Source organism: Coregonus clupeaformis, chromosome 23 (genome assembly GCF_020615455.1).
Source record: "Coregonus clupeaformis isolate EN_2021a chromosome 23, ASM2061545v1, whole genome shotgun sequence".
NCBI classification, from domain to species: domain Eukaryota; kingdom Metazoa; phylum Chordata; class Actinopteri; order Salmoniformes; family Salmonidae; genus Coregonus; species Coregonus clupeaformis.
Genome location: NC_059214.1, coordinates 43,282,054 through 43,296,687, shown reverse-complemented (window position 1 = coordinate 43,296,687; position 14,634 = coordinate 43,282,054). Strand labels below are relative to the sequence as shown.

The following is a 14,634-nucleotide window of genomic DNA, read 5'->3' as shown; positions in this document are numbered from 1 at the left end:
GGGGTGGGGGCACACAGGGTGGTTGGCAGAGCCTAGTGTCAGAGCAGAGCCAACTCCCTGTACTCACGCGAAGAGGCGTATGACTGTGCAAGCTCTGTGTTATGTGGAGCTACGTACTGTGTCGCCAGTGCGCCGGCACAGTCCTGTACGTCCTGTGCTTGCACCACGCACATGCCGTGCGAAGATCGGCATCCAGCCAGGACGGGGTGTGCCGGCTCAACGCTCCTGGTCTCCAGTACGCCTCCTCGGTCCCGCATATTCTGCGCCAGTTCTACGAACTGTATCGCCAGTGCGCGTGCACAGCCCAGTGCGTCCTGTGCCAGCGCCCCGCACGTGTAGTGCGAAAGTGGGCAGCCAGCCAGGACGGGTTGTGCCAGCTCTCCGCTCCAGACATCCAGTCCACCTTCACAGTCCGGTCCGGCCCGTTCCTGCTCCTTGCACCAAGTGGAGCGCGTCGCCAGTCCGGCCCGGCCTGTTCCTGCTCCTCGCACCAAGCCAGTGGTGCACGTCGCCAGCCCGGCCTGTTCCTGCTCCTCGCACCAAGCCAGTGGTGCGCGTCGCCAGCCCGGCCCGGCCTGTTCCTGCTCCTCGCACCAAGCCAGTGGTGCGCGTCGCCAGCCCGGCCCGGCCTGTTCCTGCTCCTCGCACCAAGCCAGTGGTGCGCGTCGCCAGCCCGGCCCCGCCTGTTCCTGCTCCTCGCACCAACCCAGTGGTGCGCGTCGCCAGTCCGGCCCGGCCCTATCCTGCTCCTCGCACCAAGCCAGTGGTGCGCGTCGCCAGTCCGGCCCGGCCCGTTCCTGCTCCTCGCACCAAGCCAGTGGTGCGCGTCGCCAGTCCGGCCCGGCCCGTTCCTGCTCCTCGCACCACTGGCTTGGTGCGCGTCGCCAGTCCGGCCCGGCCCGTTCCTGATCCTCGCACCAAGCCAGTGGTGCGCGTCGCCAATCCGGCCCGGCCCGTTCCTGCCCCTCGCACCAAGCCAGTGGTGCGTGTTCCTAGTCCGGTCCGGCCCGTGCCTGCTCCTCGCACCAGACCAGTGGTGCGTTTGTCCAGTCCGGCACGGCCCGTGCCCGTTCCACCGGTGCCTGATCCAGTTCCGGTCAGCCGTTCCACTCCGGAGCCAGAGCAGTCCGCTCCACCGGTGCCTAGTCCAGCTCCGGTCAGCGGCTCCAGTCCAGACCATGACGTCAGCCCCTCTCCAGGTTCGGGGTCTCCCACACCAGGGTCCAGACAGGGCCTGGCGTATCGTGGGAGGAAGGAGAGGGGAAGCAGCGCGCCGAGGTCCAGACCAGGGGCGCAACAGGGAGGCGGAGAGTGAGAGGTCTTCACGCCCCGAGCCGGATCCGCCTCCGAGGCGGAATGCCCACCCGGCCCCTACCCTGTTATGTTTATGTTGTGCGGTCGGAGTCCGCACCTTTGGGGGGTACTGTCACGCCCTGACTCAGGGGACGATTAAATGTTGAGTCAGGGTGTGTATATTCTTTGTTGTGTGTTTTCTATGTTTCGATCTATTATGTGTATTTCTATGTTGGCCGGTGTGGTTCCCAATCAGAGGCAGCTGTAGCTCGTTGTCTCTGATTGGGGATCATACTTAGGCAGCCTATTGGCACTAGTGGGTTGTGGGATCTTGTTCCGGGTAAGGTTCGTTGTATGTACAACCTTAGGACTTCACGTTTCGTTTCGTTTATTGTTTTGTCGTGGTGTTTAATAGTAAATAAACATGTACGTATATCACGCTGCGCCTTGGTCTGACCCGTCATTAAACGAACGTGACACTATAATTTTAGAGAGAGACAGAATCACAACAAAAAAATCCAGATAAACGCATGTCAAAAATGTTATAAATTGATTTGCTTTTTAATGAGGGAAATAAGTATTTGACCCCTCTGCAAAACATGACTTAGTACTTGCTGGCAAAACCCTTGTTGGCAATCACAGAGGTCAGACGTTTCTTGTAGTTGGCCACCAGGTTTGCACACATCTCAGGAGGGATTTTGTCCGACCTTCAGCTCCCTCCACAGATTTTCTATGGGATTAAGGTCTGGATACTGGCTAGGCCACTCAAGGACCTTAATGTGCTTCTTCTTGAGCCACTCCTTTGTTGCCTTGGCCATGTGTTTTGGGGCATTGTCATGCTGGAATACCCATCCACGACCCATTTTCAATGCCCTGGATGAGGGAAGGAGGTTCTCACCCAAGATTTGACGGTACATGGCCCCGTCCATCGTCCCTTTGATGCTGTGAAGTTGTCCTGTCCCCTTAGCAGAAAAACACCCCCAAAGCATAATGTTTCCACCTCCATGTTTGACGGTGGGGATGGTGTTCTTGGGGTCATAGGCAGCATTCCTCCTCCTCCAAACACGGCGAGTTGAGTTGATGCCAAAGAGCTCGATTTTGGTCTCATCTGACCACAACACTTTCACCCAGTTCTCCTCTGAATCATTCAGATGTTCATTGGCAAACTTCAGACGGGCCTGTATATGTGCTTTCTTGAGCAGGGGGACCTTGCGGGCGCTGCAGGATTTCAGTCCTTTACGGCATAGTGTGTTACCAATTGTTTTCTTGGTGACTATGGTCCCAGCTGCCTTGAGGTCATTGACAAGATCCTCCCGTGTAGTTCTGGGCTGATTCCTCACCGTTCTCATGATCATTGCAACTCCACGAGGTGAGATCTTGCATGGAGCCCCAGGCCGAGGGAGATGACAGTTCTTTTGTGTTTCTTCCATTTGCGAATAATCGCACCAACTGTTGTCACCTTCTCACCAAGCTGCTTGGCGATGGTCTTGTAGCCCATTCCAGCCTTGTGTAGGTCTACAATCTTGTCCCTGTCATCCTTGGAGAGCTCTTTGGTCTTGGCCATGGTGGAGAGTTTGGAATCTGATTGATTGATTGCTTCTGTGGACAGGTGTCTTTTATACAAGTAACAAGCTGAGATTAGGAGCACTCCCTTTAAGAGTGTTCTCCTAATCTCAGCTCGTTACATGTATAAAAGACACCTGGGAGCCAGAAATCTTTCTGATTGAGAGGGGGTCAAATACTTATTTCCCTCATTAAAATGCAAATCAATTAATAAAAAATGTACATGCGTTTTCTGGATTTTTTTGTTGTTATTCTGTCTCTCACTGTTCAAATAAACCTACCATTAAAATTATAGACTGATCATTTCTTTGTCAGTGGGCAAACGTACAAAATCAGCAGGGGATCAATTACTTTTTTCCCTCACTGTAGGTGCCCTTCTTTGCTAGGCACTAGAAACTCAAAAGGACTCATCCCCCTAGGCTATTTTGTTGCATTACAACCTGTAATTGAAATTGATTTTTATTTGGATTTCATGTAATGGACATACAGAAAATAGTCCAAATTGGTGAAGTGAAATTAAAAAAATAACTTGTTTCAAAAATTCTAAAATAATTAATAACTGAAAAGTGGTGTGTGCATATGTATTCACCCCCTTTGCTATGAAGCCCCTAAATAAGATCTGGTGCAACCAATTACCTTCAGAAGTCACATAATTAGTTAAATAAAGTTCACCTGTGTGCAATCTAAGTGTCACATGATCTGTCTTATGATCTCAGTATATATACACCTGTTCTGAAAGGCCCCAGAGTCTGCAACACCACTAAGCAAGGGGCACCACCAAGCAAGCGGCACCATGAAGACCAAGGAGCTCTCCAAACAGGTCAGGGACAATGTTGTGAAGAAGTACAGATCAGGGTTGGGTTAAAAGAAAATATCCGAAACTTTGAACATCCCACGGAGCACCATTAAATCCATTATTAAAAAATTGAAAGAATATGGCACCACAACAAACCTGCCAAGAGAGGGCCGCCCACCAAAGCTCACGTACCAGTCAAGGAGGGCATTAATCAGAGAGAAAACATAGAGACCAAAGACAACCCTGAAGGAGCTGAAAAGCTCCACAGCGGAGATTGGAGTATCTGTCCATAGGACCACTTTAAGCCGGACACTCTACAGAGCTCGGCTAATGGAAGAGTGGCCAGAAAAAAGCCGTTGCTTAAAGAAATAAATAAGCAAACACGTTTGGTGTTCACCAAAAAGCATGTGGGAGACTCCCCAAACATATGGAAGAAGGTACTCTGGTCAGATGAGACTAAAATTAAGCTTTTTGGCCATCAAGGAAAACGCTATATCTGGCGCAAACCCAACATCTCTCATCACCCCGAAAACAATGTTTTTCCATCGGCAGGGACTGGGAAACTGGTCAGAATTGAAGGAATGATGGATGGCACTAAATACAGGGAAATTCTTGAGGGAAACCTGTTTCAGTCTTCCAGAGATTTGAGACTGGGACGGAGGTTCACCTTCCAGCAGGACAATGACCCTAAGCATAGTGCTAAAGCAACACTCGAGGGGGGTTGTGAATAGTTATGCACGCTCAAGTTCTGTTTTTATGTCTTATTTCTTGTTTGTTTCACAATTAAAAATATTTTGCATCTTCAAAGTGGTAGGCATGTTGTGTAAATCAAATGATATAAACCCGCCAAAAATCAATTTTAATTCCAGGTTGTAAGGCAACAAAATAGGAAAAATGCCAAGGGGGGGAAATATTTTCGCAAGCCACTGTACTGCTCGACTGAGGGACCTTACAGATAATTGTATGTGTGGGGTACAGAGATGAGGTAGTCATTAAAACATTATGTTAGACACTATTATTGCACACAGACTGAGTCCATGCAACATATTATGTGACTTGTTAAGCAAATTTTTACTCCTGAACTTATTTAGGCTTGCCATAACAAAGGGGTTGAATACTTATATACTCAAGACATTACAACTTTTAATTTTAAATTAATTTGTTAAAATGTCTAAAAACATAATTCCACTTTGTCATTATGGGTTATTGTGTGTAGGCCAGTGACACAAAATCTCAATTGAATCAATTTTAAATTCAGGCTGTAACACAACGAAATGTGTGAAAAAGTCAAGGGGTGTGAATGCTTTCTGAAAGCACTGTAGGCCTTCTCTATGGTCTGGGTAAGGGTTGACAGAACGTGTCACACGCGCAGACTTGCCACCTCAGATTTGGGGAGTGTAAATTGATTCCAGATATGGGCCACTTCTTCCTCCATCAGTATACATACAGGTGAGTGGTAGTGGTCTTACCTCGCAGGTGAAAGTAGCTGAGGTGATTTGCAATGGATTGTTGCACACTCTCCTCAGCACAGAGTTTGACCCCGCTGGGGAAAAGCACGTTGCGCTTCTTCCGGGGGATAGCGTCATGGTCCTTGTGTGAGATCTTGATGACAGGTGAATTAACTATGCTTTGAGGAGCTGATAGAATAGGTAATATTCTAAATGTTTTGTAATATAGATCATGTCCATCAGCAAGAATAGGTCCTTCCCCAGATGCAGCATCTGTGATAAAACGATAAACACATAGTCTACCATTAGACATCAACTCCATCTTAATTGCAAAAGTGCAGCTTGACTATTTATTAGGCCTACATACATACCTGTTCTTATTCCCAAGAGTTCAAATGCTAAAATGAATGCAACTGTACACAAAAGGCATTTCAATGAAGAGTCCGACATCTTAAATCCGTAGTAGTTTTAACTCCAAAGGGTTGAAAAGGGGTCACGTCGACACGACAGGTACTTCCTTTGGAATCGTACAACAACGATATTAGGCCCTCCTTATGAGTTTGCATAGTTCGGAATCCAGAAAACGTATCTGTTTTTTTAACCAGTAATTATGAAGTGATTCTCTCCTCCTTTCTTCCGTCAGCTGAGGAAGGTGAGTCCCGTTGTGCTGCAGAACAGCTCCCGGCCAGGGCTCAGGCTCAGCTAGGCAGATGGCCCATTGAGAGATTTTTTTGGTTCTCTAATCTTGTTTGCTAAGCCCTTTAGAGCAGCTCGTCAAGAAGATACCGGTGTAATACTGGTAAGGGTGCTTAGTGCGAGGGAAACGTGGAAGGAGAGAGAGAGGGGAAAGGGGGGAAGAAGAGAAAAGAGGCCCCAAGCAGAGAGAGACGGCTTCAAGTGCAAAGATAGGCTCCTCAATTAATGAAGACGGGTAGCAGACAATCCTGGTCAAAATGAACCTCAACTCAAGGCTGGGGCTGGCTTAGGCCTATTTTTTCAGACTGTCATTAGAACTAATGCATAGCCTACATCACCAGTCATTGAATTGAGAATCATCCTGCAGACTAAATCTGCACTTGGGGGTAATGTTAATTCAGGTGTGTGATCTGAGCACTCTCTCATATAGCCTATAGGGTCAGGAGTTCTTCTTGACCATGTGACCTGGACGAGGAAACTGAGCTCAACCATGGGAGAATCGCAATTGCGTACTCCTCGCGTCCTCTTTCCTTACCTCCTTCTCAAAACCCATTGGAGGAGAAGGTCAGAGGGACGAGACCTCTGGCTTTCTCATCCAATGAGTTTTGAGAAGGAGACGAGGAGAGAGGACGCAAGGTGTATGCAATTGAGATCTTCCCCATAATGCCATAGCCAACTCCTTGATCATTCATTCAGCTCATCATCAGGGGCGAATTAGGTGCCGTCTGAATTTAGGGAGCCTCACCTCAGATAAGGTCAAGCAGGTCAGATCCCAGTATTACCACATATGTTATTAATACACAACCTGGGTACACACACACACAGAATTTAGAAATTAGATTAGCATCGCAATGTGATGTCAACCTTTGACCCATAGATGCCATGGCTTCATGCTATACATACATACATACATACATAGGCACGGACGTCACATTACGTAAGCTACACACATTAATGCATATCAGGTCATACGCATGTTTAGCACGCGGGGATGTGTGAAACTTACTCCTCAGCCAGAAGTGTGCCCACTTGCTTCAGTGAATAGCTAGCTTTTCGTGTGGTGACGACTGGTAAGCCGTTTCAGTAAGAAGGTCACGTGTGCTAGCAAGGCAGAGGTCCTTGGTTTGAGCCGAATCAGGAGGAAGTGGTACTCGCCAAGCAAGCAGCGTGACTCCCTTTACACATGCATGTGTGTGTACAGCCACACATGGGAGTGATTATGGAACAGGTGGTCTAGGAACTAGGAGATGATGGGCTGCAGATGAAATCCTCACAGTGTCTGTGTGTGTAAAGCTGGGACCTTAGGTTCACACTACCACTTTCACCCTTCACTCTCCATTGTGGATATGGATCCTGTTAGACACCCTCACCTTTGTGTGTGCTTTCATTCAAACTTCTGATTCCGAGCTTTCACAATATGGCGTTTTTATGTGCTCTCACAATAGCTTTAAATAACCAGTGTTGGGGTCCAAGAATTTAATCTGGTCAATTCAGAAGACCTGAAATTCCAAATCAATAAAAAAAGAAGACTGTGACCTACTACTGTACATGGGAGGAATCACCTCATCCACTTCAGGGTTAAAAGGGGCAGTGCAGTTAAAAATGAGATTTTCCTGTTTTTTTGGATGATATTTCCACACTATGAAATTTTGAAGATTATGATAATACCCTTTTTGTGTAAGAGCTGTTTGAAAAAAATGCCTGGAATTTCTAATCAAATCAAATGTTATTTGCCACGCGGCGAATACAACAGGTGTAGAACTTACAGTGAAATGCTTACTTACAAGCCCTTAACCAACAATGCAGTTTTTAAGAAAAAAAATATAAAAAAATAAAGTAAAGAATAGATAAGTAAAAAATTTAAAAAAAGCAAATAACTAAAGAGCAGCAGTAAAATAAAAGAACAGTACGGAGGCTATATACAGGGGGTACTGGTACAGAGTCAATGTGCTGGGGCACCAGTTAGTTAATGTAATTGAGGTAATATGTACATGTGGGTAGAGTTAAAGTGACTATGAATAAATAATCAACAGAGTAGCAGCAGCGTAAAAGAGGGGGTTGGGGTGGGGTGTGGGAGGTAATGCAAATAGTCCGGGTAGCCATGATTAGGAGTCTTATGGCTTGGGGGTAGAAGCTGTTAAGAAGCCTTTTGGACCTAGACTTGGCGCTCCGGTACCGCTTGCCGTGCGGTAGCAGAGAGAACAGTCTACGACTAGGGTGGCTGGAGTCTTTGACAATTTCTAGGGCCTTCCTCTGACACCGCCTGGTATAGAGGTCCTGGATGGCAGGAAGCTTGGCCCCAGTGATGTACCCTCTGTAGTGCCTTGCGGTCGGAGGCCGAGCAGTTGCCATGCCAGGTGGTGATGCAACCAGTCAGGATGCTCTCGATGGTGCAGCTGTATAACTTTTTGAAGATCTGAGGACCCATGCCAAATCTTTTCAGTCTCCTGAGGGGGAATAGGTTTTGTCGCGCACTCTTCAACGGTCTTTTGGCCAAGATCATGACGTCAGAATCTGATCTGATTAGAATAGACCAATTACCGTTTATCTGGGTAAGGGGGTGGGCTCTAGACCATCAGCCAATCATGTTTGTGTATATAAATATCTTCAAATTTGTTTCCTAAAGCCCATAGGATCAGACTGAGCATTTTGGCCAAAAGTTTAAAAGACTACAGGGGGGCTTTAATAGTTACACAATGGAAAATGTAGGTTAACCTGTTAAGGATCGGACCCTTTTTTTCAATTTTCGTCTAAAATGACATCCCCAAATCTAACTGTCTGTAGCTCAGGACCTGAAGCAAGGATATGCATATTCTTGATACCATTTGAAAGGAAACACTTAAGTTTGTAGAAATGTGAAATTAATGTTGGAGAATATAACGCATTAGATCTGGGTAAAGATAATACAAACCAAAAAACATGTATTCTTTATTTATTTTTGTATCATATTTGAAATGCAAGAGAAAGGCCACAATATAATATTGCAGTTTAGGCGCAATTTAGATTTTGGCCACTAGATGGAAGCAGTGTGTGAGCAAAGTTTCAGATTGATCCAGTGAAGCATTGCAATACTGGACTATTTTGTATCAAGTCTGCCCAAATGTGCAGAATTGGTCAATTGATACATTTTCAATTACATAACTATAGAGAACATACAAAAATGATATGGTAATACAAAATGTAAGTTTACACACTCCCAGAAATGTCATACATGATGGATCATTAGCTTATACACTAACTTTCACACATCTAGATGGCCCGGGCGGGGTGAGTGTGGAGCCAGAGACAGCAAGGGTTCAAACTGTAGAAACCAGTTTCTACATTTGAATATAAAAATTGATTTTATCAAACAAAACTATGCTACATTTTATCTCTGGGACCCTCAGGATGACAAATCAGAGCAAGATTACTGAATGTAAGTAAATTTTTTACCTTCAGAGGTGAATGTATCAAACCAGTTGCCGTGATAAGTTTTTTGTGGTTGTGCACTCTCCTCAAACAATAGCATGGTATTTTTTTACTGTAATACCTACTGTAAATTGGACAGTGCAGTTAGATTAACAAGAATTTAAGCTTTCTGCTCATATAAGACATGTACAGTGAGGGAAAAAAGTATTTGATCCCCTGCTGATTTTGTACGTTTGCCCACTGACAAAAACAAGATCAGTCTATAATTTTAATGGTAAGTTTATTTGAACAGTGAGAGACAGAATAACATCAAAGAAATCCAGAAAAACGCATGTCAAAAATGTTAGAAATTGATTTGCATTTTAATGAGGGAAATAAGTATTTGACCCCTCTGCAAAACATGACTTAGCACTTGGTGGCAAAACCCTTGTTGGCAATCACAGAGGTCAAACGTTTCTTGTAGTTGGCCACCAGGTTTGCACACATCTCAGGAGGGATTTTGTCCCACTCCTCTTTGCAGATCTTCTCCCAGTCATTAAGGTTTCGAGGCTGACGTTTGGCAACTCGAACCTTCAGCTCCCTCCACAGATTTTCTATGGGATTAAGGTCTGGAGACTGGCTAGGCCACTCCAGGACCTTAATGTGCTTCTTCTTGAGCCACTCCTTTGTTGCCTTGGCCGTGTGTTCTGGGTCATTGTTATGCTGGAATACCCATCCACGACCCATTTTCAATGCCCTGGCTGAGGGAAGGAGGTTCTCACCCAAGATTTGACGGTACATGGCCCCGTCCATCGTCCCTTTGATGCGGTGAAGTTGTCCTGTCCCCTTAGCAGAAAAACACCCCCAAAGCATAATGTTTCCACCTCCATGTTTGACGGTGGGGATGGTGTTCTTGGGGTCATAGGCAGCATTCCTCCTCCTCCAAACATGGCGAGTTGAGTTGATGCCAAAGAGCTCGATTTTGGTCTCATCTGACCACAACACTTTCACCCAGTTCTCCTCTGAATCATTCAGATGTTCATTGGCAAACTTCAGACGGCCCTGTATATGTGCTTTCTTGAGCAGGGGGACCTTGCGGGCGCTGCAGGATTTCAGTCCTTCACGGCGTAGTGTGTTACCAATTGTTTTCTTAGTGACTATGGTCCCAGCTGCCTTGAGATCATTGACAAGATCCTTCCGTGTAGTTCTGGGCTGATTCCTCACCGTTCTCATGAACATTGCAACTCCACGAGGTGAGATCTTGCATGGAGCCCCAGGCCGAGGGAGATTGACAGTTCTTTTGTGTTTCTTCCATTTGCGAATAATCGCACCAACTGTTGTCACCTTCTCACCAAGCTGCTTGGCGATGGTCTTGTAGCCCATTCCAGCCTTGTGTAGGTCTACAATCTTGTCCCTTACATCCTTGGAGAGATCTTTGGTCTTGGCCATGGTGGAGAGATTAGAATCTGATTGATTGATTGCTTCTGTGGACAGGTGTCTTTTATACAGGTAACAAGCTGTGATTAGGAGCACTCCCTTTAAGAGTGTGCTCCTAATCTCAGCTCGTTACCTGTATAAAAGACACCTGGGAGCCAGAAATCTTTCTGATTGAGAGGGTGTCAAATACTTATTTCCCTCATTAAAATGCAAATCAATTTATAACATTTTTGACATGCGTTTTTCTGGATTTTGTTGTTGTTATTCTGTCTCTCACTGTTCAAATAAACCTACCATTAAAATTATAGCATGATCATGTCTTTGTCAGTGGGCAAACGTACAAAATCAGCAGGGGATCAAATACTTTTTTCCCTCACTGTATATGTCCTGGAAAGTTTGCTGTTACTTACAACAGTCATGCTAATCACATTAGCGCGCCTTAGCTCAACTGTCCTGTATACGGAACACCGATCCCGTAGAGGTTAATGACCTTTAATTCAGCTGTCCTCTGTAGCTCAGCTGGTAGAGCACGGCGCTTGTAACGCCAAGGTAGTGGGTTCGATCCCCGGGACCACCCATACACAAAAATGTATGCACGCATGACTGTAAATCGCTTTGGATAAAAGCGTCTGCTAAATGGCATATTATTATTATATTATTTAATAATGGGAAAGGGATACCTAGTCAGTTGCACAACTGAATGCATTCAACCAAAATGTGTCTTCCGCATTTAACCCAACCCCTCTAAATCAGAGCGGTGCAGGGGGCTGCCTTAATCAACGTCATCAGCAACCGGGAGCAGTTGTTGTTGGGGGTTAACTGCCTTGCTCATTTTTCCACCTTGGGGATTCAAACTAGCAACCTTTCGGTTACTGGCCCAACGCTCTTAACCGCTAGGCTACCTGCCACCCGTAAAATTCAGCGGGTGGACAGACAATGAACTTCAACTAATCAACTTAATGTAGCACTTACTGTTGCACGCAACCACTCTGTTGTCCAATAGTAGCCTACTAGGCCATCACCTGTGTGTAAGGTACATAGAAACCTTTGATTTTGGGGAGGATTTGTTCACCATAGTTAAGGTTCTTAGTTGCAATGCAATTGTTTTGGAACCTCCATTGCCAACTTAGCAGGAATTCCACCTAGCCAATCAGAGAGCAAAGTGGAGCTATTCTATATTGCTACCCATCTGATCTCATCAGGTCACCTCAGGGGCCAGCGTCTTTGAACTATTAGTGGCAAGTGGCTAAATAGTCTCCAATTGTGTACCAGGCGTTGGGCCAAACAATTAGCTGGAGAGTCAGGACTATTGTGCTGCGACATGGTGACTCACTCTGTAATGTCCTGCATAGCCCCACTCGCTCTGTAATGCCCTGCATAGCCCCACTCGCTCTGTAATGTCCTGCATAGCCCCACTAGCTCTGTAATGCCCTGCATAGCCCCACTCGCTCTGTAATGCCCTGCATAGCCCCACTCGCTCTGCAATGTCCTGCATAGCCCCACTCGCTCTGTAATGTCCTGCATAGCCCCACTCGCTCTGTAATGCCCTGCATAGCCCCACTCGCTCTGTAATGTCCTGCATAGCCCCACTCGCTCTGTAATGTCCTGCATAGCCCCACTCGCTCTGTACTGTCCTGCATAGCCCCACTCGCTCTGTAATGTCCTGCATAGCCCCACTCGCTCTGTAATGTCCTGCATAGCCCCACTCGCTCTGTAATGCCCTGAGCTCTTTACCCTGTAACCTGAGATCATGGCAGGACAACTAGCTGGGCAGACATTGAGAAGCACAGCATCTTGCACTGATAGCTGGCTTGTGGACAATGTTTTGGTACAAAATGACTGCCATGGATCACTGAGTAAAGAGCTACACATCTGTGGTGTATGAGGCGGGTTACCCCATACAATGACCTAGCCACTATCGCTAAACTGACTAAAACTAGAAAATGAGTAACAAAAGAGTCATTGAATCGAATTAGTGTTGAATGTTAACTCTTTCTGACAGTTTAATGTTTGTTGTTCTTTATCGTTCTAACATAGGTTTGGAACATTGTGGTCCTTATCCGGTTCCATTTCACCCACTCTAGAGCTGCCTGGGACCATCAACAGGAGCTTTTCCCCACGCTGGTCTAAACTGGGATGGGGGTACAGTGGTATTACAGGGCATCAGATGGGGGTGAGGGAGGGTCCGTCTGAGACAGAGAACATAAAAATAATTAATCTGGGTTTATGTTGGAGATTCAGGTAATTAACAGGTTAAATAGAGCCTTTCCCCTTCTCAGAGAGGGACAGTGAGACCTTGACTGGTGTCTGGACAGCCTCATGTCAACAACAATCTGGGATGGTACCAACAAAGACAGTGATGTCATAATTCCTAAGAATCTTGAGGAAGTATATCTGCATAATGACTAGAGGGACCTCCCAGTGAATGGGAGTGATTGGGACAGTTGGAACCCATGTAGAAGTTAGAACTCAATGTTTCTTATGAGACATAATCCATCTAATCATCCTTCCAATCAGGTTTGTTTTCCTCTTACATTCCCTTACTGACACAAACACTTACAGTAGCACTAAACAAACTAAGGTTGCTAACCTTTGACCTGGAATCGCCATTCACCTCCCGGCAACCAATAATACTATTCCTGGAGGATTATATCCGCCCACCACAACCTTAGTCCATCCAGTTCGGGCTGAAGTGTTGTTTAAATGTGAGCGCAATCTCACACTAACCAGGAGGTTGTGTAACCCTCTTACAAGACAGCAGGGGGTCCTACAAAATGTTGAAGTATAATACCCCATACACCTGAATACACACCACATAAATCAGACCAGCACAAGTGCTTATGGCTAGGGGTTCTTTCTGGACAAGCCAGAGTCTCTTTCCTAAATCCTACAAAATCCCTGTCAGCATTACACAGAAATCTTAGGTCTCTTGGCATCCATGTGTGTATGTGCGTGTATGTATGTATGTATGTATGTATGTATGTATGTATGTATGTATGTATGTATGTATGTATGTATGTATGTATGTATGTGGGGTGTTCTACACTGAGGGTACTTCAGCCAAGCGCAGTAGGATCCCCTGCTGGGTGTGGACGAACAGTGGTGACTCAACATGTCGGAAAATTCCAGAGAATCGGCAATGAATTGCTGTAAATCAGACTACAAATGTATTTATTACATTTTATATTCAAAACAGTCATGAAAATTTACATTTTAGAAACAAAATCCATATGTAAAAATCTAACTGACATAAAAGTTACAATAAAATCACCTAGGGAAAAATAAATAGTAAAACACAGGTAAAATAATAAAATGCGAGACCCTGTTCAGTCTGATCTCGTGTTAAACGAGGCTATAGTGGTGGGATGTAGGGCCTATCTATAAGGTGCAGAGGGGACAGACTCTTTAAAGGGACGTTCCACTGAAACAGTGAAGAAGAACCTGTTAAACTTCAGTGGAAGGCCCCTTTAATGCCCCTGCTTAAAACAAGCACCTAAGCAGACACTCAACAGCTACTGCAGCAAGTCCTTCATATTCATCCCCGGAGGGATTAACATCATTAATGCAACATCCTTTGACGTTAGTGACTAATTTCAGGTTGACATGATGAGACATCTGCATGTAATTTGAAAGGCCCTGCTGGCCTGTGATACAACTATAAAAGCTTAATTAATATTTTAATATAACGGGCTGAAATGTCAATTTCCTGGTTGCTCAGCATGAGCAGAATCTCAAGGTGCTTACCGTGCCTGACTACATTTCCCATGTTTCCTATACTACCCACTTGTGCCCGACTACATTTCCCATGTTTCCTATACTACCTAGGGCCAGGACAATACCAGTATCGCGATACTCGTTAGTATCGTGTCAAGGAAACAAAACATGAAGCAGATTTGACTTCTTTAGGAAAACAGCCCTAATGTTGGAAACAAACATCATTATGTTGTCATCCAGAGTCACATTTATTTATTTTCCAAGCTACAGCACACAATATTTTACATACGGTTGGTTTTT

At 45.5% G+C, this 14,634-nt stretch overlaps 1 protein-coding gene across 1 annotated transcript in view; it reads right to left on the bottom strand.

Annotated features, from left to right (window-relative positions):
• LOC121536387 (interphotoreceptor matrix proteoglycan 2-like) overlaps positions 1-5,742 on the bottom strand; it is a 59,061-nt gene extending 53,319 nt beyond the window's left edge. Inside the window, exons 1-2 of the mRNA XM_045206468.1 lie at positions 5,472-5,742; positions 5,122-5,373 (exon numbers count right to left, since the gene is read on the bottom strand). Coding sequence (XP_045062403.1) covers positions 5,122-5,373; positions 5,472-5,550 — 331 coding nt within the window. The 5' untranslated portion in view covers positions 5,551-5,742. The remainder of the gene's footprint in view (positions 1-5,121; positions 5,374-5,471) is intronic.
• Between the last annotated feature and the right edge of the window lie 8,892 nt (positions 5,743-14,634).